We start from the raw sequence: 18,106 nt of genomic DNA on the forward strand, positions 1-18,106 counted from the left end.
TAGCACCACATCAATGCGATAGTGGTAGCAGTTGAGGGAAAAGAGAGAGAAAGAAAGAAAGCAGGCTTATACTTGGAGGATGATGGTTTGGTGTAAAAAGTGGAGTCTAAAGTGTATTAAAGTTGTTAGTTAGTTAGTGCAGGTTTGGATGGGCCGAGCACCTAGATTTGGATGGGAAGGACCAGCAGAGTCAGAACCAAGTGTGTAAAAAACATCGGTATTATCGATTCTCACGTGTTCATCCGAACCAAGCAAGCAAAGCAACCCGGAATAAATTTTTACTTTTACTTTAATACTTAACTTCTCCAAAACTCTAAAACTCTCTCTGCTCTCACTCCACCACAGACTAAACTAATATCGTATCACCACCACCACCTCCACCTCCACCCACATCCAAACACAAACTTATCCCACTACAAACTTTTACTTTTACTCCATTTATAACAATACCACAATAATACGTCAGATTTATTATTATTATTATTCTCATTATTGCAAAACTACTCGCTAAGTAGGATCAAATTTCCTTCTTACCAGAGTCACTTTCTTTCCACCATTATTATCAAATTCGAGTCATTTCATTTCATTAAAGGGCCGTTCTAACGTGCTTTTGGCAGTCGCAGACTCACTGAAAAAAATGTAACGTAATGAAATTATTAAATTGACCAAGGAACGTTAATTCGTGTAGTGAATGAATGAACATTAATGATTAAAAACATTTGAAGTTTTAAATGTTCCACTGAAGCCTTATCGGGGTGAAGTACACGATAATGATGTCGTGACTGTTGTTTGTATGTAATGTCAGAGAGGCAAATGCTATGCAGAGTTGGCTGATGTCATTATATGTCATGCGTGCCAGTGTTTAAAGCAACTCGTATTTTAATGCCAAGCGAAACCCACAGCCTAGTTAATAATGTAAAAAAGTAGTCAATACTTGTACTTTGTAGCTGCTACTAATTACTTGCTAATAGAGGGAGGGCACGTGCATGCATTCATATTAAAACATGCACCTTCGCTAATAATTTATGGCTGGAAAGTTAATTTAAAATAAAAAGCGAGCCTTGTGTTTCGCTTCTTCTTCCAATATTCTTAAAGGGAAAGCATAAAATATTCCATGGTGTGTGATCGGCCTCTGGAAATGTTAATAAAAGAGAGAGTACATAAGTACGTATAGAAAAGACTTATGGATATACATGCATATGTACAACATGCAGCATGTACGTACGTATTTGGATTGGGCACGCTGTTTTTTCTGCAGATTTACGTCACTTTCTCCATTGTCTCCTTTCTGTCCTGCTTGTTGGCTAGCAGGGTGCATTTTTGTTCTTTACAAAAGCACGCTAAAGTTTAACATGGAAAACTTTCCGTTCCAGAGAATGATCAAGATTGAGTTTATATTTTTTGGAATTGGGAAAAGGACGAGAGAAATGTTTATTTTAATTACCAATTGCAAGCCCTAATTGGTTTCTGCCCTTCTGCAGCTCTGCGACTTGAGAGCTGCATTGTGTTCCGCTGGTGCATGAGAATTGAAGGAAAATAAGTAAAATTAGAATGGATGAAATCGAATGAAAATAAGTTTGTGCTCGGCAGCTGGATAGAGATCAAACGAGAGGAAGGAGGTTCAGCAATTTTTTGTAATAAATATTCAAACTTGCATAAAATGTGGTGGTAGGGAGTTGCTGCTCAGGTTGGAAAGAGCAGAGCATCAAACTCGTTGCAATTAAATGGGTTAGTCATAAATTATGGAGTACAATGTAAAAGGGGATTGTACTGGGTGAGCGAGAGAGTATGTTCTTCTATGAGATTGAGAGAGCTACAACTACGTGTCCTTTCTTTCTTCTCTTCTATTATCTATGAATCAAGCCACAGCCATAAATTATCCTCAGGAAGGTATAACAAGAGTAATAGTTGGCAGTAGGCATCACTGAATAAATAGGCCGGGCTCCTGCAATTTGGAGGAAATTAAAGCCGGTTAATTTATTAAAGTGGCAAATGGAGTCTGGAATTGAGTGTTTTTGAAATAATTTGTGGCATGACAATATTACTCAAGATTTTTACTATGTTCGACCCACCACGACTTGCACCACCGCCACCACCACCACCACCACAACTATGTATACGACAAAGTTCAATTAGCTCGACATTTCGTCGTCGTTGTGGTCGTGGTCGAAAGGAGGTTCATACTCCACTCACGACCACGACCACGACGACCAGTCTCGTTGAAGGGAAACCAGAAGCCAAGAATCAAACAAAACAGGAAAGAAAGAAAGTCTTGTTCGAGTCTGGGGAAAACACGTATTTTGTTCAAAGTGGAAAGCAAAATAAAGAACAAGAGACAAGTGCCACATTACGGCGTATTGGCAGAACATAGTCGCTACATAGGTAGCGACTAGTAAGTAATTGTATTGTGTGCACTTTCTCTCCCTTTTTTCTCTCTCTCTCTCACTCTCTCTCTCCTCTCGGATTCATGAATAAACTATAAAAATTTAAATGCCTTATTACACGTTTATCGAGAGCTCGAAAGCAGCCATCAACGTAAAAGAAAGATTAAAATCAAGGGATTTGTAATTAAATATTCAGAATGTTTTATTACGAGATTTTTGTGCTTGGGATCGGGCGAGGGGTTGATGGTTGGAGAAGAAGAAGTAGACGGATGACTGGAGTCATGAACAGCCTGCCGACTTAGTCGTCCTAGAGCTGTGCGAAGATGGATCAATATGTTTGTAGTAGTTTGTATGTTCAGTGTTGAATGTTCAGTTGTGATGTTGTAAAACTTTCATCCATCGAGTAGAGAAAGTCAGCCACTATCAAGTAAACTGCCACTGGCTCCGAAATCCGATCCATCTCAGTTCTGCTGGCGGTGGTGGTGGTGATGGTGGAGACCAAGTGAGTAATCCAATTCTGGCTGTCGTCCTCCTTTAATCCAATCCCAACTACTTCCAACCAACAAACCAACTACATACATACATCCACCACTCTTCTTGAATCTCGTGCTTTCCTCCTCACTCTCACTCGTCTCGTGTGTGTGTGTCTGTCTCTAAACTGAAAAGAGTGAAGACTGTAAACTCATATCTTATCAATCATGGATGGGGAAGGATAAAAACATAAAAACCCATAACAACTCGCACTAAATGCTTATCTTTATCTTTACTGCTTCCATGTAAATCGACAAATGTTCCCCAACCAACCTACCAACTTGCACGCCGCCTTCTTGGTGGAGAAAGTCAAAAGATCAAACTGCTTATCTGTCTAACAGATGGGTACCTACGTTCGTACGTATATGTGCTTATCGTCAGGTTCAATGAATCATTCACATCCACCACCCATCATATTTGGTTCTTTCTTCCTTCGCTGGTTGGGTAGTTGGGCTGGGTGCGCTTCACCCAATAATGAAATGCTGCAATGTTTTGTTTGTTTTTCTGATGCGGATGACGAACTGAGAAAGCAAATTTAAGCCGAGACTCGATACCACCTAAAAAATATGCATTAAGGAAAGCATACATTATTGCATGATGCCTTATGAAAGAGTGTAAATGTGGATGTTTGCTGGAGAAAGAAATATGTTTTTGTGTTATTTTCAGGACTACTTTTTGATCGAGTATCGAGACCCACAGTATCGAGACCCACACTGACCTGGTCAAAGGTCAAAGGGGGTCCCCGCAGTTAATGCCGGTGTGTTAAAGTGGCAATGGCAACAACAGCAACACTAAACGGGCCAACAGGCGGGCTCCATGCTACACCAACTTTAATTCATACGGACAATCCTCCCCCAGAAGAAACTTGTCGAGTAGACTCCAACTCTAGTTTTGAAAGTGGGCATGAAGAACAAATTCAGCTCCAAAGAGGAAAAGGTGGCGGCAGTGGCGGACCTGGAGAAGGGGTTGACTGTCCAAACACTGCTCCCCCCAATACAGACCTGGGATTTGATGACCCTTCAATTCCCACAAACAACAATTCTACCACAGCCCACAACAACGCAGCCTATTTCATGGACTTGTCGGAAGCGTCCTCCAAGAAGAGGAGAAAGCAGTCTCGTCCCGTCCGCATCCCAGTTGACCCCTCTGACGAGACAGGTGGGGTTCCTGGTGGCAGCGACCCATTGCAGCAACACGGAGGAGGAGGGGAGGAGGTTGAGGAGGAGGAGGGCCGTCAGAGGAGCGAAGGAATTAGCAAAGGGCCCAGGTCCCACGTGCCTCTTAATCTCTCCGGTCGCAACGATCAGACCTCTTCTTCGTCAGAAGATGAGGCCAAAAGTTCCTTCACCATGTCAAACAACTCTCCACGTCTCAACTCCTTCAGTGAAAATGACAAGACTGAACTTCTTCTTGCGGGACAAGGGACCAAAGACTCCCCACATCGGATGAGCACCACCGGCTCGCCCTCTCTCCCCGTGTCTTTCTCCCCGGGACTGTTCCCCCTCGGTGCACCATCCTCCTTCAGCTCCCTCTTCTCCGCAAACCTCAACCTATTCGCCCAACAACAACAGCAGCACCACCAACAGCAACAGAACCCTGGTCCTGCTGGCACACCCACGTCCTCCTCATCTGCCGGTTCCAATAGTGGGCTCATGGTGGGGAACGTGTCTGCCTCCCTGCAAAACATGCCCCCACACCGGATTTTCAACCCAGAGGCCTACTGTGACCTTTGCAACAAGGAATTTTGCAACAAGTATTTTCTCAAGACACACAAAGCCAACAAGCACGGCGTGTACACAGAAATGTCTCCAAGTTTAGGGATGGGACAAGTAATTGTGGCCAACTCGTCGTCCAACACCTCATTCCTCACTGGGGCTGCCATCCTTTCATCAGCAGCAGCCAACACGATCAGCACCAGTTCTGCAAATTCTTCCACTGCCCTTCTCCTCGCTGGACACGGCCAACAACCAGGCGGAGGAGGAGGAGTAGTAATGGGAGCAAACCTGCTAGGAGCTGCTGCTGGCAATACCACCGTCTCCTCCAGTTCTGGGCCAAGTTCCAATAGTTTAGTCAAAGGGACGACTGCTGGAGGCATCTCATCGGAAATCCCCTTCTCGTTGGCTCCATTCACTCTAGAGAAAGGGGCCGGAAATAGCAATGGCTCTCAGCAACGTGAATCATTCTGCGAACTCTGCCAAAAGGAGTTCTGCAACAAGTACTTTCTCAAACGACACAAGGCCAAAATCCATGGAATTCCTGTCGACAGTCATTCATCCACCGGGAGTGGGCGGAGCAGTAGTTCCAGCAACCATGGCAAGAGCAGCAGTCGACCCTTCTCCAATGGGGGTGCTGGTGGTGACAACAAAAGTCTGTCCCTTCGGGAGTTGGGGTTGGAAAGTCTGGGTCTCGAGATTGTAGCCAAGCATGTGGAGGAAGCCAACCGTGTGGGGGGTGGTGGTGGAGGTTTTGGAGACTTGGGAGGACGAGAAGAAGGAGAACTTTCCGCCGAGGAGGAAACAAGAGACGACCAGAAAAGTCCGGATAATTTGGGAGAAAATTCCGCGGATGAAAATTGCTCGTACAGAATGTCCATCAATAACGCTTCCTCCTCCAACATAGGGGACAACAGTTGCCAATTCTGCCTCCGTGACTTTTCCTCAAAACAACACCTCATTAACCATCTCATCAAAAAGCATCGACTCCTCGTTCCATCCACATTCCCACCATTTCTTTTCCCTTTCCCTGCCCTGTTTGATGACCAGAGTGGTGGTGGTGGTGGTGGCGGCGGCGTTGGTGGTGCTGATACTCCACTGACTCTGAATAACAATGGAAATGCCGCTGTGGGTGTGGAGGGTGATTTTGAGTGCACTTTGTGCAACCGATCCTTCCAAACGGTGTACCTTCTTCGCATGCACAAATCATACTTTCACCCTGACTCATCCCATCATTACGGAGGAGGAGGAAACGACGACCAAGAAGAATCAGAAGCCGACAAGTACGCGAGAGCAGTTTTTGCCGTGAATCAAGAATCCCATCACTCTTCTAAACGACGAGGAGGAGGGAGACGCGGAGGTGATATAACAAACGCTGAGGAGGGAGACGAAGCAGATGAAGTTGACCAAGACGAACAAGAATTTCACTCTGAACATGACGAGTCCAACTCTCCGTCTTCTCCAACAGCAGCAACAGCCGGAGCAGATGACAATAATATGAAACTGGACCACAGGGCTTCAAAGAGCAAAGAGGATAAAAAATCAAAATCGTCCATTGCAGAAATCGAGGCGAGAGGAGATGCCACTTCTGACTCTGACGACTTGCGACGGCTCCAAACAATGATAATGGAACTGAATCGGGTTTCTTCTGCGGTTGCATGGAGTCCTCCTCTTGATGGGTCTGTAGGTTCGCTAGGCACTCATCTCTCACTCCCCCCGTCACTCGGGGGGATGGGGCAGTCAGGCAGCAGTGGGGGTGGAACCCATTGTGGAATTTGCAACAAGGAATTCTACTCCACCTACTTTCTCCAACAACACATTCAACACTTTCACTCTGCAAACAATGGAGGAACGGAGTCGTATGTGATTAAAAGCGAGTCTCCTCTCAACACCCTCATAAATTCTTCCGGGGAGCGGAGTGGAACTCCGACGGATGGTGGTGGAGGAAATATTCGCATAAAAACCGAATCCTTTGACATGAGTGGAGGTGGTGGGAACAAGAAGTCTGAATCCACCGGTGGGATGATTACCATCTCTCCAGAGACCTTAAAAGAGCGCCTCCTCAACCCAGAAGCATTTGGAAGTGGGGATTCTTCCGCGCTTGGAAGTCTCGGTGGGGGTGGCACTTCTACATTTTTGACACCAAATTGCCCCAAAGGAAGCAGCAACAACAGCAGCGTGAATAACAACAATAATAACAATGCGCTAAATAAGGACGGGCCAAAGAGACCAAGTCCTTCCCTCAGCCGAAGTTACTGTACTATTTGTCACAAAGAACTGTGCAATAAATACTTCATGCGCACCCACATGCTAAAAATGCATGGAATCAGCATTGAAAGCAGTACAGGGTTGGGTGGCGTCACTTGTGACATTTGCAACAAAGAGCTGTGTTCCAAATATTTCCTGAAAGTACACAAGCAAAATACGCACGGGATTGTGGATGAGGGGCCGTCACCTCCCAATCCATCCACCCCAGGACCTGGGCCCTTGGCCAGTTTGCAAACCTCAGCCGCTGCCAACTTTCCCCAACTTCTAAGCAACTCTGGCGGCGGTTCAGGTTCTTTGACAGGACTCAATCTCTCCACTAATTCGGCAAACACGTCTCCTTCCTTATCTGAGGGGGGCAACCAGCCCGACAGCAATTCTCTCCTCCCACTATTTCCCAAGGAAGCAGGCGACCTTTCCAATCGCTACTTTTGCCACTACTCTGAAGTTTGTCCCTTTTGCGGGAGGAGGTTCCGGAGTCCAAAGTGGCTCAAAACCCATTTACAACAAGATCACGGGGAAGAAGGTCGTGAGAGGTGGAAAAGCATTGAGCGGAGTCTAAGACGAAGCCAGAAGACGTCATCATCCGTCAGCTCGTCATCTTCAAACAACAAACAAGGTGGGGGTGGTGGAGGAGGAAGTTATCCGCACACCTCGTCCTCCTCCCTCTCAACGTCAAAGAGTGGTGGGGGTTCGTCGCATAATAGTAGCAAATTGGGAAGAGATCGGCTGGACGGGAATAAATGCGCATTTTGCACTTTCTCCACTGGGGACGTGGAAACCATGAAGTCTCATTTGATCAAGGAGCATCACAGTCAACTTGCCAACAGACAAGCACTATCAGACGCAGCCATGATGAATTCTGGACTTCAAGATCCACAGTCTGGTATGTTATTGGACCCTTTGACCATGCTTTTTCAAAAGATGGATGCGGGCAACACGAAAATCTACAGGTGTGCCTACTGTCCTTTCACCACCTCCATTCTCGTCTATCTCTACGCGCATGAAAGGACGCATACAGGATTGGGGGCGGGTAGTGGTCAGCATGGATCTGGTGGAGGTGGGAGTGGAAATGGAAATGAGCGACAAGCCGCATTTCAGTGTCCCATGTGTTTTCACACGTTTGAACAACCCGATGCCTTCCAACAACACCTCATTGGTCATCAAATGTCAGGTGTCCTCGCACCTTTCTTCACCCCAACGTCATCTGCCAACCTGACGAACAGTGTCAATTCTGCAGGGCGCCTGGGCTTCCTCCGCTCATCTGGTGGGGGTGACCCGACCGACCCGAGGGCATTGCTTTCTCTTCCATTACTCAACGGGAGCGCGGGGGATAATTTATATTGGGCACTTAAGAATGCGACACCAAGCACGACGGCAGCCGATGGTCCAGCACACATCAGGGGTGCCAACGAGGAGGAAGGAGAAGAGGGCCGAGAAGAAGAAGACGATAGGAGTAACGAACCACCCGCAGATCTTACAACTGAAGCAAGGAAAAAGCGAGCCCACGACGAAACGACAGATGTTGAGCTGCTGGGATCTGACCTTAGGCCAAGAAAACGGGAGAAAATTCTTCGTTTCCGATGTTCCTACTGTCAGTCTCACTTCGCAAGCAGGGAGTTGGCTTTGGCTCACGTCCATAAAGTTCATGGAGGTGTGGGGAGGCAGCAGCGAGAGTCCAGAAGATTAAAGAAAACTTTCAGATGCCGAAAATGCAAATTCACCTCGGTTAACTATCAAATGCTAGTTGTTCACAATAAACTACAACACCCGGCTTTTAGGCCCACTTTGCGCGTAAGTATTTTTCCAGTTTTATTTAAAATTTAAAATTTGGGTGAATTTTACAATAACTTTTGCTCAGGGATAATGATGCATATATACAAACCAACATAATCCATATGCATTCTGATACATGCCACTTTCACGTCATTATAATTCCATCATTTGTTGGTAGGCACATCATTTTTCAAGAAATTGGATCCATACACGCCTTGAGTAGCCTGCATAAAAGGAAAGTTGCATATCATTACAATGAAAATAGTTTTCTTTTTTTTTATTCCTGGCAACAAATAGTCAGCAGAAGAGTCCAAATAGGATGTGGAAAAGGATCTCACCAATCCTATCAAAGGTGGTGGTGGTGGTCCATTAAAGGACCAGAGGAGAAAGGCGAAAGTGTCTGAGTCAGGGAGAGAAAGTATCTCTGCGGTTGTTTGGTTGCTCCATCCGGCCCATAAAATATTTTAACACTCTATTTATCTTGCTAATTGGACAATATAGAGTTACCCATTAAAATGTAAAGTAAGACCACTACCCGCGTGAACAACACCCGGGAGACGCCTTAGTCTAGTCTAGCTTCATGAATGCTGGATTGCATCACATACTTGTCCTCCTCACATTTTCCTCTTCCTCTTATTCCTCTTATTCCCCTCTCCTTATCCTTTTCCTACTTATCCATCTCCTCCTCCTTCTCCTTCCCCTCATCCAAAAGTGAAGCGGAAGGAAGGACGACGAAGGTCATCCAAAGGCATCGTTATTATATTTTTCGACTCGCATTTCCGTCCACCACGCCAAACAGCTGAGCCTTTCACAACTTTCAAATCCATAACGTTTCACGATTGCAATGTTCATTGTAGCAAAGCACTCACAAGGGCTGACAGCTATGTCTAAATATAAAGTACAATGGGTACGGGATGGCGCATTAAATATATCGCGAGTATTGTATTTCTATATAAAACTCGAACGATATCCATTATGATGAGCTAAGAAACATCAATTAATCCAGACACACCTGCACAAAGATTTAGAGTACATTATGCAGACTACGTAATTATCTTGAGGTTCGACTACTACTTGGACTGTCTGTTCCGTCTAGCACACCATATTTTGAAAAGGTCATCCAACCCTATAAACTAGTTGGGCTAGATACATGTTAAAGTGTTACATGCAACAGACTACGTGGAATAATATTTGCACATTAGGATTACGTATCTATGTGTATTTGGAAAGGAGAATGGCAGCTGTATGAAAACTTGTAATAATTGAGTTGTGTTTGCCAGGGGCCTCACACGACTTCCAGGGGAACGGGTCCCTGCGACGAGTTGCCAGAAGGTCACGGCGTGGCGCAGGAAGATGGCCAATTCCTGATGCAAGGCTTCCTTCTCACCTCCTCGGAGGAAGAGAACTCCAACCAGTTTGTCCCTTCCGTGGTGTATCTCCCCGTTCGCGAAAAGGTCAGTCAATCAATCCGTGTCTCATTTTCCCTCACACCCACGACATCCCCCTCCGACCCAAATACGCAAGACTCAGCATCGAATAAACAACAATAAAAACCTCTCACGGAAGAAAATATTTTGCGAAGAGGATCCACACGACGACATCATCTTCATCTCATCGTCGTCGTAATAATAATAAAATTTTGCTGTGCATATTTTGCCAAACAAGAATTTATCAGTCAATCAGTACAGCATTATTGTTACCAAGTTCCGTAATGTACAAGTACATTCACCAACCGAAATATGCAACCAGAAACCTTACTTCTTGATTCAATTTTTTGAAACAAGACTACATGTCTTTGAGAAAATACTTGTTTTTAATTATAAAAAAACTACGTAAATAGGATTTAAATTAGAAAACTAATAGCTGAAACCTATACCTTACTTCCTTCGTAGAGGTAGCTTATAAATAAATATGTCTATACGAAAAAAACAAGCACTACACCAATGACAAGGAAAAAACATAGTATTTGTCGTGGCACACGAGGAGAATTTTACTTTAGAATATATGTAAACCTGGAACAAACTAAATTGTTTTCAAGGGAATCCAAAATCCAAGGTCTTGCCACAATTGACCTATTACAACCCGAATTTGCCAGGGTGAGGAGAAACCAAGTAGAAGAATGTATGGATTTGTAGTGATGCAAGTTGTAAATATACCCAAGAAACGTAGGATTTATTCAGTTTATAAGAATGCATGGAGAAAAAAAAGTGACGAGCAGGAGAGAGAACCATTGAGGTGGTCGTTGTTTCATAATGTAGTAGTGTAAAGGTCACATTATTTTATAAGAGTATTGTTGTTGTTGTTGTTGTGCGGGTATGATGTAACTTATGTATGTAGATGATAGGAAAACTGATTGGTTAACTGAAATTTTGTGGAGTATATGTATGAATTTTGATGAAGAGTGGAACCAGTTGTTAATATAGTTGTTATTTAATTAAAAATGGGAAAATATGATGACGAAGATGATAATGAGGAGAGGAGATAAAAAAAGGAGTAGAAACTATTTCTTAGACACCGGGAATGCACTGGGAAAATCAACTGGCGTGTTCGCTCTGTTCCAAACTACAACTTAACTTGAATCATGCAAGACGGAAGTTCCTGAATTTGAGTTTGGTTGTTGCATCGGCGGATATGCAAAGGAGAAAGTTTGGGCTGTGACCAGGTGCTTTAATACATTACAAATGATATAGCAACCCGGCTTTTTTCTTCCATATGTAAAGTAACAGCAACATCCGAACCAATTTAATGAATTATGCTTTTGCATAATGAATTTCTGTGATGAGAGCACGCCTTTGAGAGATTAGCAGTGATCTGTCTTAACTTTTAACTTTTATAAGTGAAATCCAACGATGACACGACGACTTAGTTTTACTCACACGTTCCAACGGCGAAGGAACTCTAATCATTAATTGTAACTAATCTTATATGTAACAATACATGCATACTTACAATATTGTAATACACACTTTTCGTGGCGGCACTATTTACTATTTACGATACTGCTGCCACTGTTCTTGCTACTACAGCACACGTAATTTACCATAATAGTCGTGGATGAAGTTACGTAAGAGGTACATACATACATACTGCACTGGAAATACATAAGATAATGCACACTACTTCTTCTACTGAGGTGAAAGTGGCAAACACAGAATGAGGAATATTGCAGGCGTATTATGACGAGGACAACTACAACTAAAAATATACTACAATTACCAGTTGGGCAAAAAGAGAAAGCAGGGAGAAATAGTTGCTATTACTTTTACATTGTATTGATAAGGAAATAATATGTAAATGAAGATATCTACTTCAACAAAGATATAAGATGATAACAAAAAGTCGTCAAATGTATTAACTTTTTTGAGATACACGTCACCGAGAAAAAGGTGAATAATTGAGAGAGGGAGACAATTACTACAACAATTCTATGTATTTACTTAGACAGTGGGATACAAGTAGTAGATATGTGTATGTGAATATGTGGTAAAAAAGTAACCAAAACACCAGGGAAATTCATAACGTTATTCAGGGTGGTTCCAGTACATGCTTAAAATTATAAATTATGCCATAACTATTCTCCATAACATACTTTAATTAGTACATGAGGAGCACTATTTGTGAAGGCGGAGACAAGAGAGAAACACACCAAAAAGTGCTATATAAATGTTGAGTAGCCGTATAAACAAAATAGAAGGGTAAGAAGCATACTATAGTTATTTAGGGTTGACCTTTTATGCATCCTCTGCAAGTCAGTATTATAAATTACGGTAAATTGTATCACAGACTGGAATTGTTCTACTAACAACAAGAAACAAGTAAAAGTTTCCGAGAAGAAAATCAGTCAAAAAAGAAACATTCTGGTCACTGCTTAAAATTTCAATTTGGTCCATGTTGTATTTATTGTAAAGCCACCACCACAACCACCACCACCAGTAAGCTATATGCAGATTATGTAGCTCTTGTTATTTTCCGTACCCCCTGAAAAAAGATCGGAGAAACTAGAGACTCTCAAAGCTACCGTATTTTGTGGCAGCGGAGAAAGCACGGGTTGTGACCAGGTGCTTTAATACATTACAAATTACAAATGATACGGCAACCCGGCTTCCGTCCACCACACGCAAAAAACCTACTTTTGTCAGTCTCTGAATCCACTCTGAGAAAAATCCCTTGGCCCGAAATCTACAATTCTAGTTTTGTGTTGTCAATATGTGCACTTGAGTTAACTTGAATCATGCAAGACGAAAGTTCCTAAAGGGTGGATGCGTTAACAATTACCGCAAAAGTTTTCCGTCAACTTAAATTATTCGAGTAGTCTGTACCACACTACACGCTACTTATTCACTTGGTTAAGATTTAACATGATTAGTTACATATGCGCAGCAGCTAAAGATGAGCAAAAAACGTAGTTGTGAGCAGGAAACAAATCAGTAGCTTAGTAAATGTCATAGTATTTAGGTTTTAGAAAGTAAGGATGAATAAGTCAAGTACCACATTAAGCCAGTCACTAGCAAAAGATGATGAGGTGTCATTAAATTCTGTGAGTGCTTAACTTGTCTTGTAAAATGCACACTACTACACTATGGTTCGCAGTTGGGGCCTTTAAACACAAACACAAAGAATTATTGAGTCGTTAATGTTAATAAATGTTGTCGAAATTTACCTTATAAAATAACTCGTCGAACACACGTGTCGTTAGTTTTCTTTTCCCCTTCATTAAAAGTAAGTAAAAAAAAACAGCAGCAGAAGGCTTTTATTACCGAGGATTGGATTGTTTTGCTCCGTGAAGAGAATAAAAGGCAATGAAGGAGGAGGAGGAGGATGAGGAGAAAAATGACATTTCCCCCAGAAACATATATAATAAATACAGAGTGCAAAGATGTTTGGTTTTTATCCTGTAGGAGCCAGTTCACTTTCACCTTTTCCAATTAAACTGCCAATCACTGGCCAGACCCTTTTAATTGAAAGCCAATAATACGTTGCTGGCTGCGCTGGCTGCTTGGGCTCGGTGTGGCCGACCTACTCCTTCATCTTGTCTGGTTGCAACTAATTATTTTATTTTTAATCCCATTTTTTCCTCTTTTTTCGTCTTAAAGGTAGAAAGTGAATGCAATGTCCCTTCCTCCTCTTGATTGATTGTCTTTCCGTCCATCGCATCGCATCGCTGCCTGTTCCGGCTTAATTTCTCCCTTGGATTTTTTTAAGATTGATCTTTGTCTCCGTTTCACTTTCTCTCTTCCTTCCATTAAATTGAAGGAGTCATTCATTATTTCCTTCCTTCCATTAAATCTCAACCTACAAAATCTGATTTGGAAAGTCTCGCCCTGCCCCAAACCAAAAATGCCCACTGTTCTACAGTCTCGTTCTGAATGAAATATTTGTTTTTCTGTGCAAAATGTCCCCCAGTTTTTCTCTCCGTTTTATACTTTGAAACTGAATTTAGATAAACTTGATGAATTTTGCCTTGTGAAGAAGAAAAAATACACTTTTTGCAAGAATCCTCATTCTCTCACTCACTCTCTCGTTATCTTTCCCTCTCTCTAGTCTCTCTTTCTCTCTCTCTTCACTTTGACCTTTTCTGGGCCTAGCTTTGTACAATACATATGAAAGCTAGTTGGTGGTTGCCTCATGGAAAGCAAAGAACTGATAATCTATGCAAGCAATTATTATTAGTACATAAAAATCTCTAGGTTAGGTTAGAAAATCGCGTAGTGGATGGAACTGACTTTTCACATTTTGCCAAGTATTACTGAAAACGACTTCACGAATCTACCTCAGACTAGGAAACGTATTTAAGGGAACTTTAATCACAGTATTGCCTAGAATCTTATTGTCCCCATTCCACTTTTTGGAGAAAAAATGCATTCTTTCTCCTTTTCGAGAGGAGGAATGAAGCTGTTAATGTACCATCGCACTAAATATACACATTCGATATATTAAAAAAAAAAACAATCCAAGCGGAGCAAAACAATCCTCGTGAAAATATTTCTGTTAATTTTTTATTCAATTTTTGAGGGTAAATATTGCGTACCACGACGGTCGTCTAATCGGTCATTTTATGTATAACAACTTTCCTTTTTCTCACAACATGAGCACCCTGATTCACAACGATTGGTTAGTCTGGGAATGATTATGACCATGTAGTTCACATCCAGGAGAGGAGGTGGATAATTACAGACGTGAAAGTTCCAACCAGGAAAATTCCAATAATTACACAAAATGAACATGATGTTGCAATCACTCGTTATGATGAAAGTTGCGGAGCAGCGAGGAAATAAGTTTGCATTAGAATTAGTTGTACAACGAGTATTATTGATTAAAATCCGGAAGGAAAAGAAGGAAACATTGGTAGAAGGGAAGAATTCGGAGTTGAATCCCGTCATTAGATCATAATTTGACTCACCCACCCACCCACCGTCAGTAAATCAATCAATTAACTCAACCAACTCAATTCATCATCATTTCTGAAAATTTACTCATTTTATTTCCAATACCTTTCCACAAATAAATGATTACAGTCAATTTCGTAAACCCTGCAGGAAGAGGGAAAGGCCCGAGTCACGAAAGTATTAAGTGGAAAATGTTGAGTTTTGTGAAACATAAATGGCTTCATTTAATATGAAGCATGGTTAATGCCGGGTTTCATAATAGCCAATGTTGCAATCCCCTTCTTCTTGTCCTGTGGGAACAAAATTAGTTGTTGGCTTATTCGATTCAAAGCATTTTAATAATACGGATAATAACTACCCGTATTAGCAGAAGTACATGCGTCCCTGTCGTGTTTTGTGAAATTCACTTCCAAGAATGTCACTCTTTCCGCTAATAGAAATTTTTGAAACTGCTACCCCGACCATCCATATTTCTACCGCTGCTGCTGCTATTTACTGTCTGTCTGTGGGTGGGTGACTGATTGAGCTGTTCTCCATCACTTATTGCAATTTCCATTATTTTGCAACTCGAATTGTTGTCGTATCAAAGGGGTGCTTGTTGTGAGATAATAAGAAAACGTTGTCCTTGTTGTGTGAAGCCATGAGAGAGCGAGAGTGTATTTCATCGCGTAGCATTTTAGACTGATTGTACGAACGTTGGTTGGTCGTAATTGTTTCCCAAAACTGCTGTTGTTGTTGAGTTGTTGTGCAATTTAATTGAATCTTCTTGGTTGAGTTGTTGAGTGTACCAAACTAAATGCAATCTAGGAAAGTAACATGACAGAGTCTGCCTGTTAGTCGTAGTTCTAGTCTAGAATATCAAATCAAATGAAATGCCTTAAACGATTACCTTATCAGGAGTCAGGTACAAATAGGGGTAAGCGTATAGGGTAAGCACTTTGTAAGTAAGGCTGGATCACGTTGAAATAAATAATGTTGGATTGAATGTACTCACTCACTCTCTCCGATTATTTATTGTTATTATGCTCTTGCTTACCTCATTTTCTCTCATTTCACTCTCGACTTGACGAAACATTCCCTCGGACTATATGCATACATACATTATTAGTATTACAGCGGTTTCCCTTCCACATGAAAATCGAATCAATGGGATGAGAATTAAATCGCAGGGTATCACGCGTGACAACGCTCCCGTACAAACCAAACTACTACTTACATACGTACGTATGACTCCAGTCGATGGAAGAAAGAGTACGAAATGACCAGCAATTCAGAAGATTGATTTCATAGTAAAACTAGAAACAACGACAAAATTGCTAAATGCAAGTTTGATTGGAGTATGGGACCCGTGGGAGCGAAAAGCTCGTTGTTCTGTATTACCTCGTCGAGTAAGGGTTTTTATTTAAATTCGGATGTTGCAATTTCCATTTTGACATCGGTCTCCTACTTTCATGACATTCGACCAAATCGGTTTCGTAGCCATTCATCGATTCCGAACATACGTAATTATGTTGTGATTTCTGCTGCGATGCAATTCTCATTTCATTTCGATTTGGTAACTTTCATCATCATGTGTATGCCAAAAATTGGTTATGTCGCAATTGGAGAACATAATGCAGTGATTTTGCGTTTTGGTAAAAACTATTGTACGTATAATTTCCATTTTATTGTATATTTATGATGGATTTACATTTAACTGATTACATAATATTGTCAAATCATCACGTTCTTTTTAACATGTTAATCTATTAAGTTCTATGTTTAAGTTGAGTAGTAGTTTAATTTAGACGTATAAATTTAATTGAACGGTATTTAACATTAAATTGTCTAATTTTAATAATTATTGTTATCTGTTGTTGTTAATCACTGCAAGAGAGAGAGGAAATTTATGTATGTGTTTATAAATTATACTAATTCTACTTAATTATTCCTACCATAATATTCTGTATCACCACCACACACACACTAGTCCAACAAACAACCAACAGTCTTGTCTAAGTATTGAGTCGTATAAATATTCGTATTTATTATTATGATTATTGTATTACGTTATTATTGTATGGAGTACACTACCCAGCTAAACATTCTTGTTTGTATGATAGTTAATTTGCAAAACTAATTTGTAATGTATAAGGGAAGACAAAAACTTAACAGTTTCGGAGTTGTTACAAGTACTGCTGTTAAATTATTGTTGATACGTCAATACACAATACAGGATAAATTTGGATATTTTATCAGAACTGGATTTCCACTCGTCTTGTTGACTCATTCGTGCATTTATTAATTTCATATTTTCACAAGTCATGCTCCATGTGCATAATTGAATCATGCGGGGCTGCTCGGCATCTATATGTACTTATCCAGTTAGCAAAATAAATTTGTTTGTTTTCCACCTTATACATAAGCAAGTGCGTAATTACAGGAAAAATGGAGCCCAGCTGCGTATATACGTGTGCATATATATCCTGCAAAGATATGAATAATGGAGGAGCGAAATGGAGCCGTATTTAATTGGAATATTGGAATATTAAACGTCACAGGGATGAATTATTGAAAAATTGAAGTGGATTAAAAAGCTGGGAAAGTGGATGCTCGTAGCGTGAATTAATTTAAGGCAATTATGGATCGGTGGTAGGTACGGGCGAACATTGGCGTTCATTTCTTTATATAAATAATCATTCCTACCTCGTTTCCCTTCTACATGGACGACTGCTTCTGGCCAACCCACACACCAACCGACCAACCAACAGCTCAATGACAAACCAAAAATTTTTTTGGGTTTGAATTACTAAGTGAGTACAAGTATTATTGAGCTTTGAAAGCGACTACTGATAACGATGCGACAATCGAAAAGATTGAGGACTCTGGCAGGTTAAGCAATGTCATAAATAAATTCCAACCGCGTTCCAACTTATTTCATAAAAACGAGCATTTGGTGATTGGGAATTCGGAATGCGAGAAATTTTAACTTTTTCTCATCAATTTTCCTACAGCTCGCCCTTGGACGGCTCCGCCTCGACTCAATTTCTCTAGAAATCGAACCCCAGAAGGA

The 18,106-nt window shown here is 41.5% G+C and overlaps 1 protein-coding gene across 1 annotated transcript in view; it reads left to right on the forward strand.

The window, feature by feature from the left end:
- Nucleotides 1-17,299, forward strand: part of LOC118436025 — a 29,008-nt gene extending 11,709 nt beyond the window's left edge. The window contains exons 3-4 of the mRNA XM_035852857.1: nt 3,582-8,686; nt 9,949-17,299. Of these exons, the coding sequence (XP_035708750.1) occupies nt 3,689-8,686; nt 9,949-10,218 (5,268 nt within the window). The 5' untranslated portion in view covers nt 3,582-3,688 and the 3' untranslated portion in view covers nt 10,219-17,299. The remainder of the gene's footprint in view (nt 1-3,581; nt 8,687-9,948) is intronic.
- Nucleotides 17,300-18,106: the final 807 nt, after the last annotated feature.

The sequence above is a fragment of the Folsomia candida genome, unplaced genomic scaffold (genome assembly GCF_002217175.1).
Source record: "Folsomia candida strain VU population unplaced genomic scaffold, ASM221717v1 Fcan01_Sc006, whole genome shotgun sequence".
Taxonomy (NCBI): Eukaryota; Metazoa; Arthropoda; class Collembola; order Entomobryomorpha; family Isotomidae; genus Folsomia; species Folsomia candida.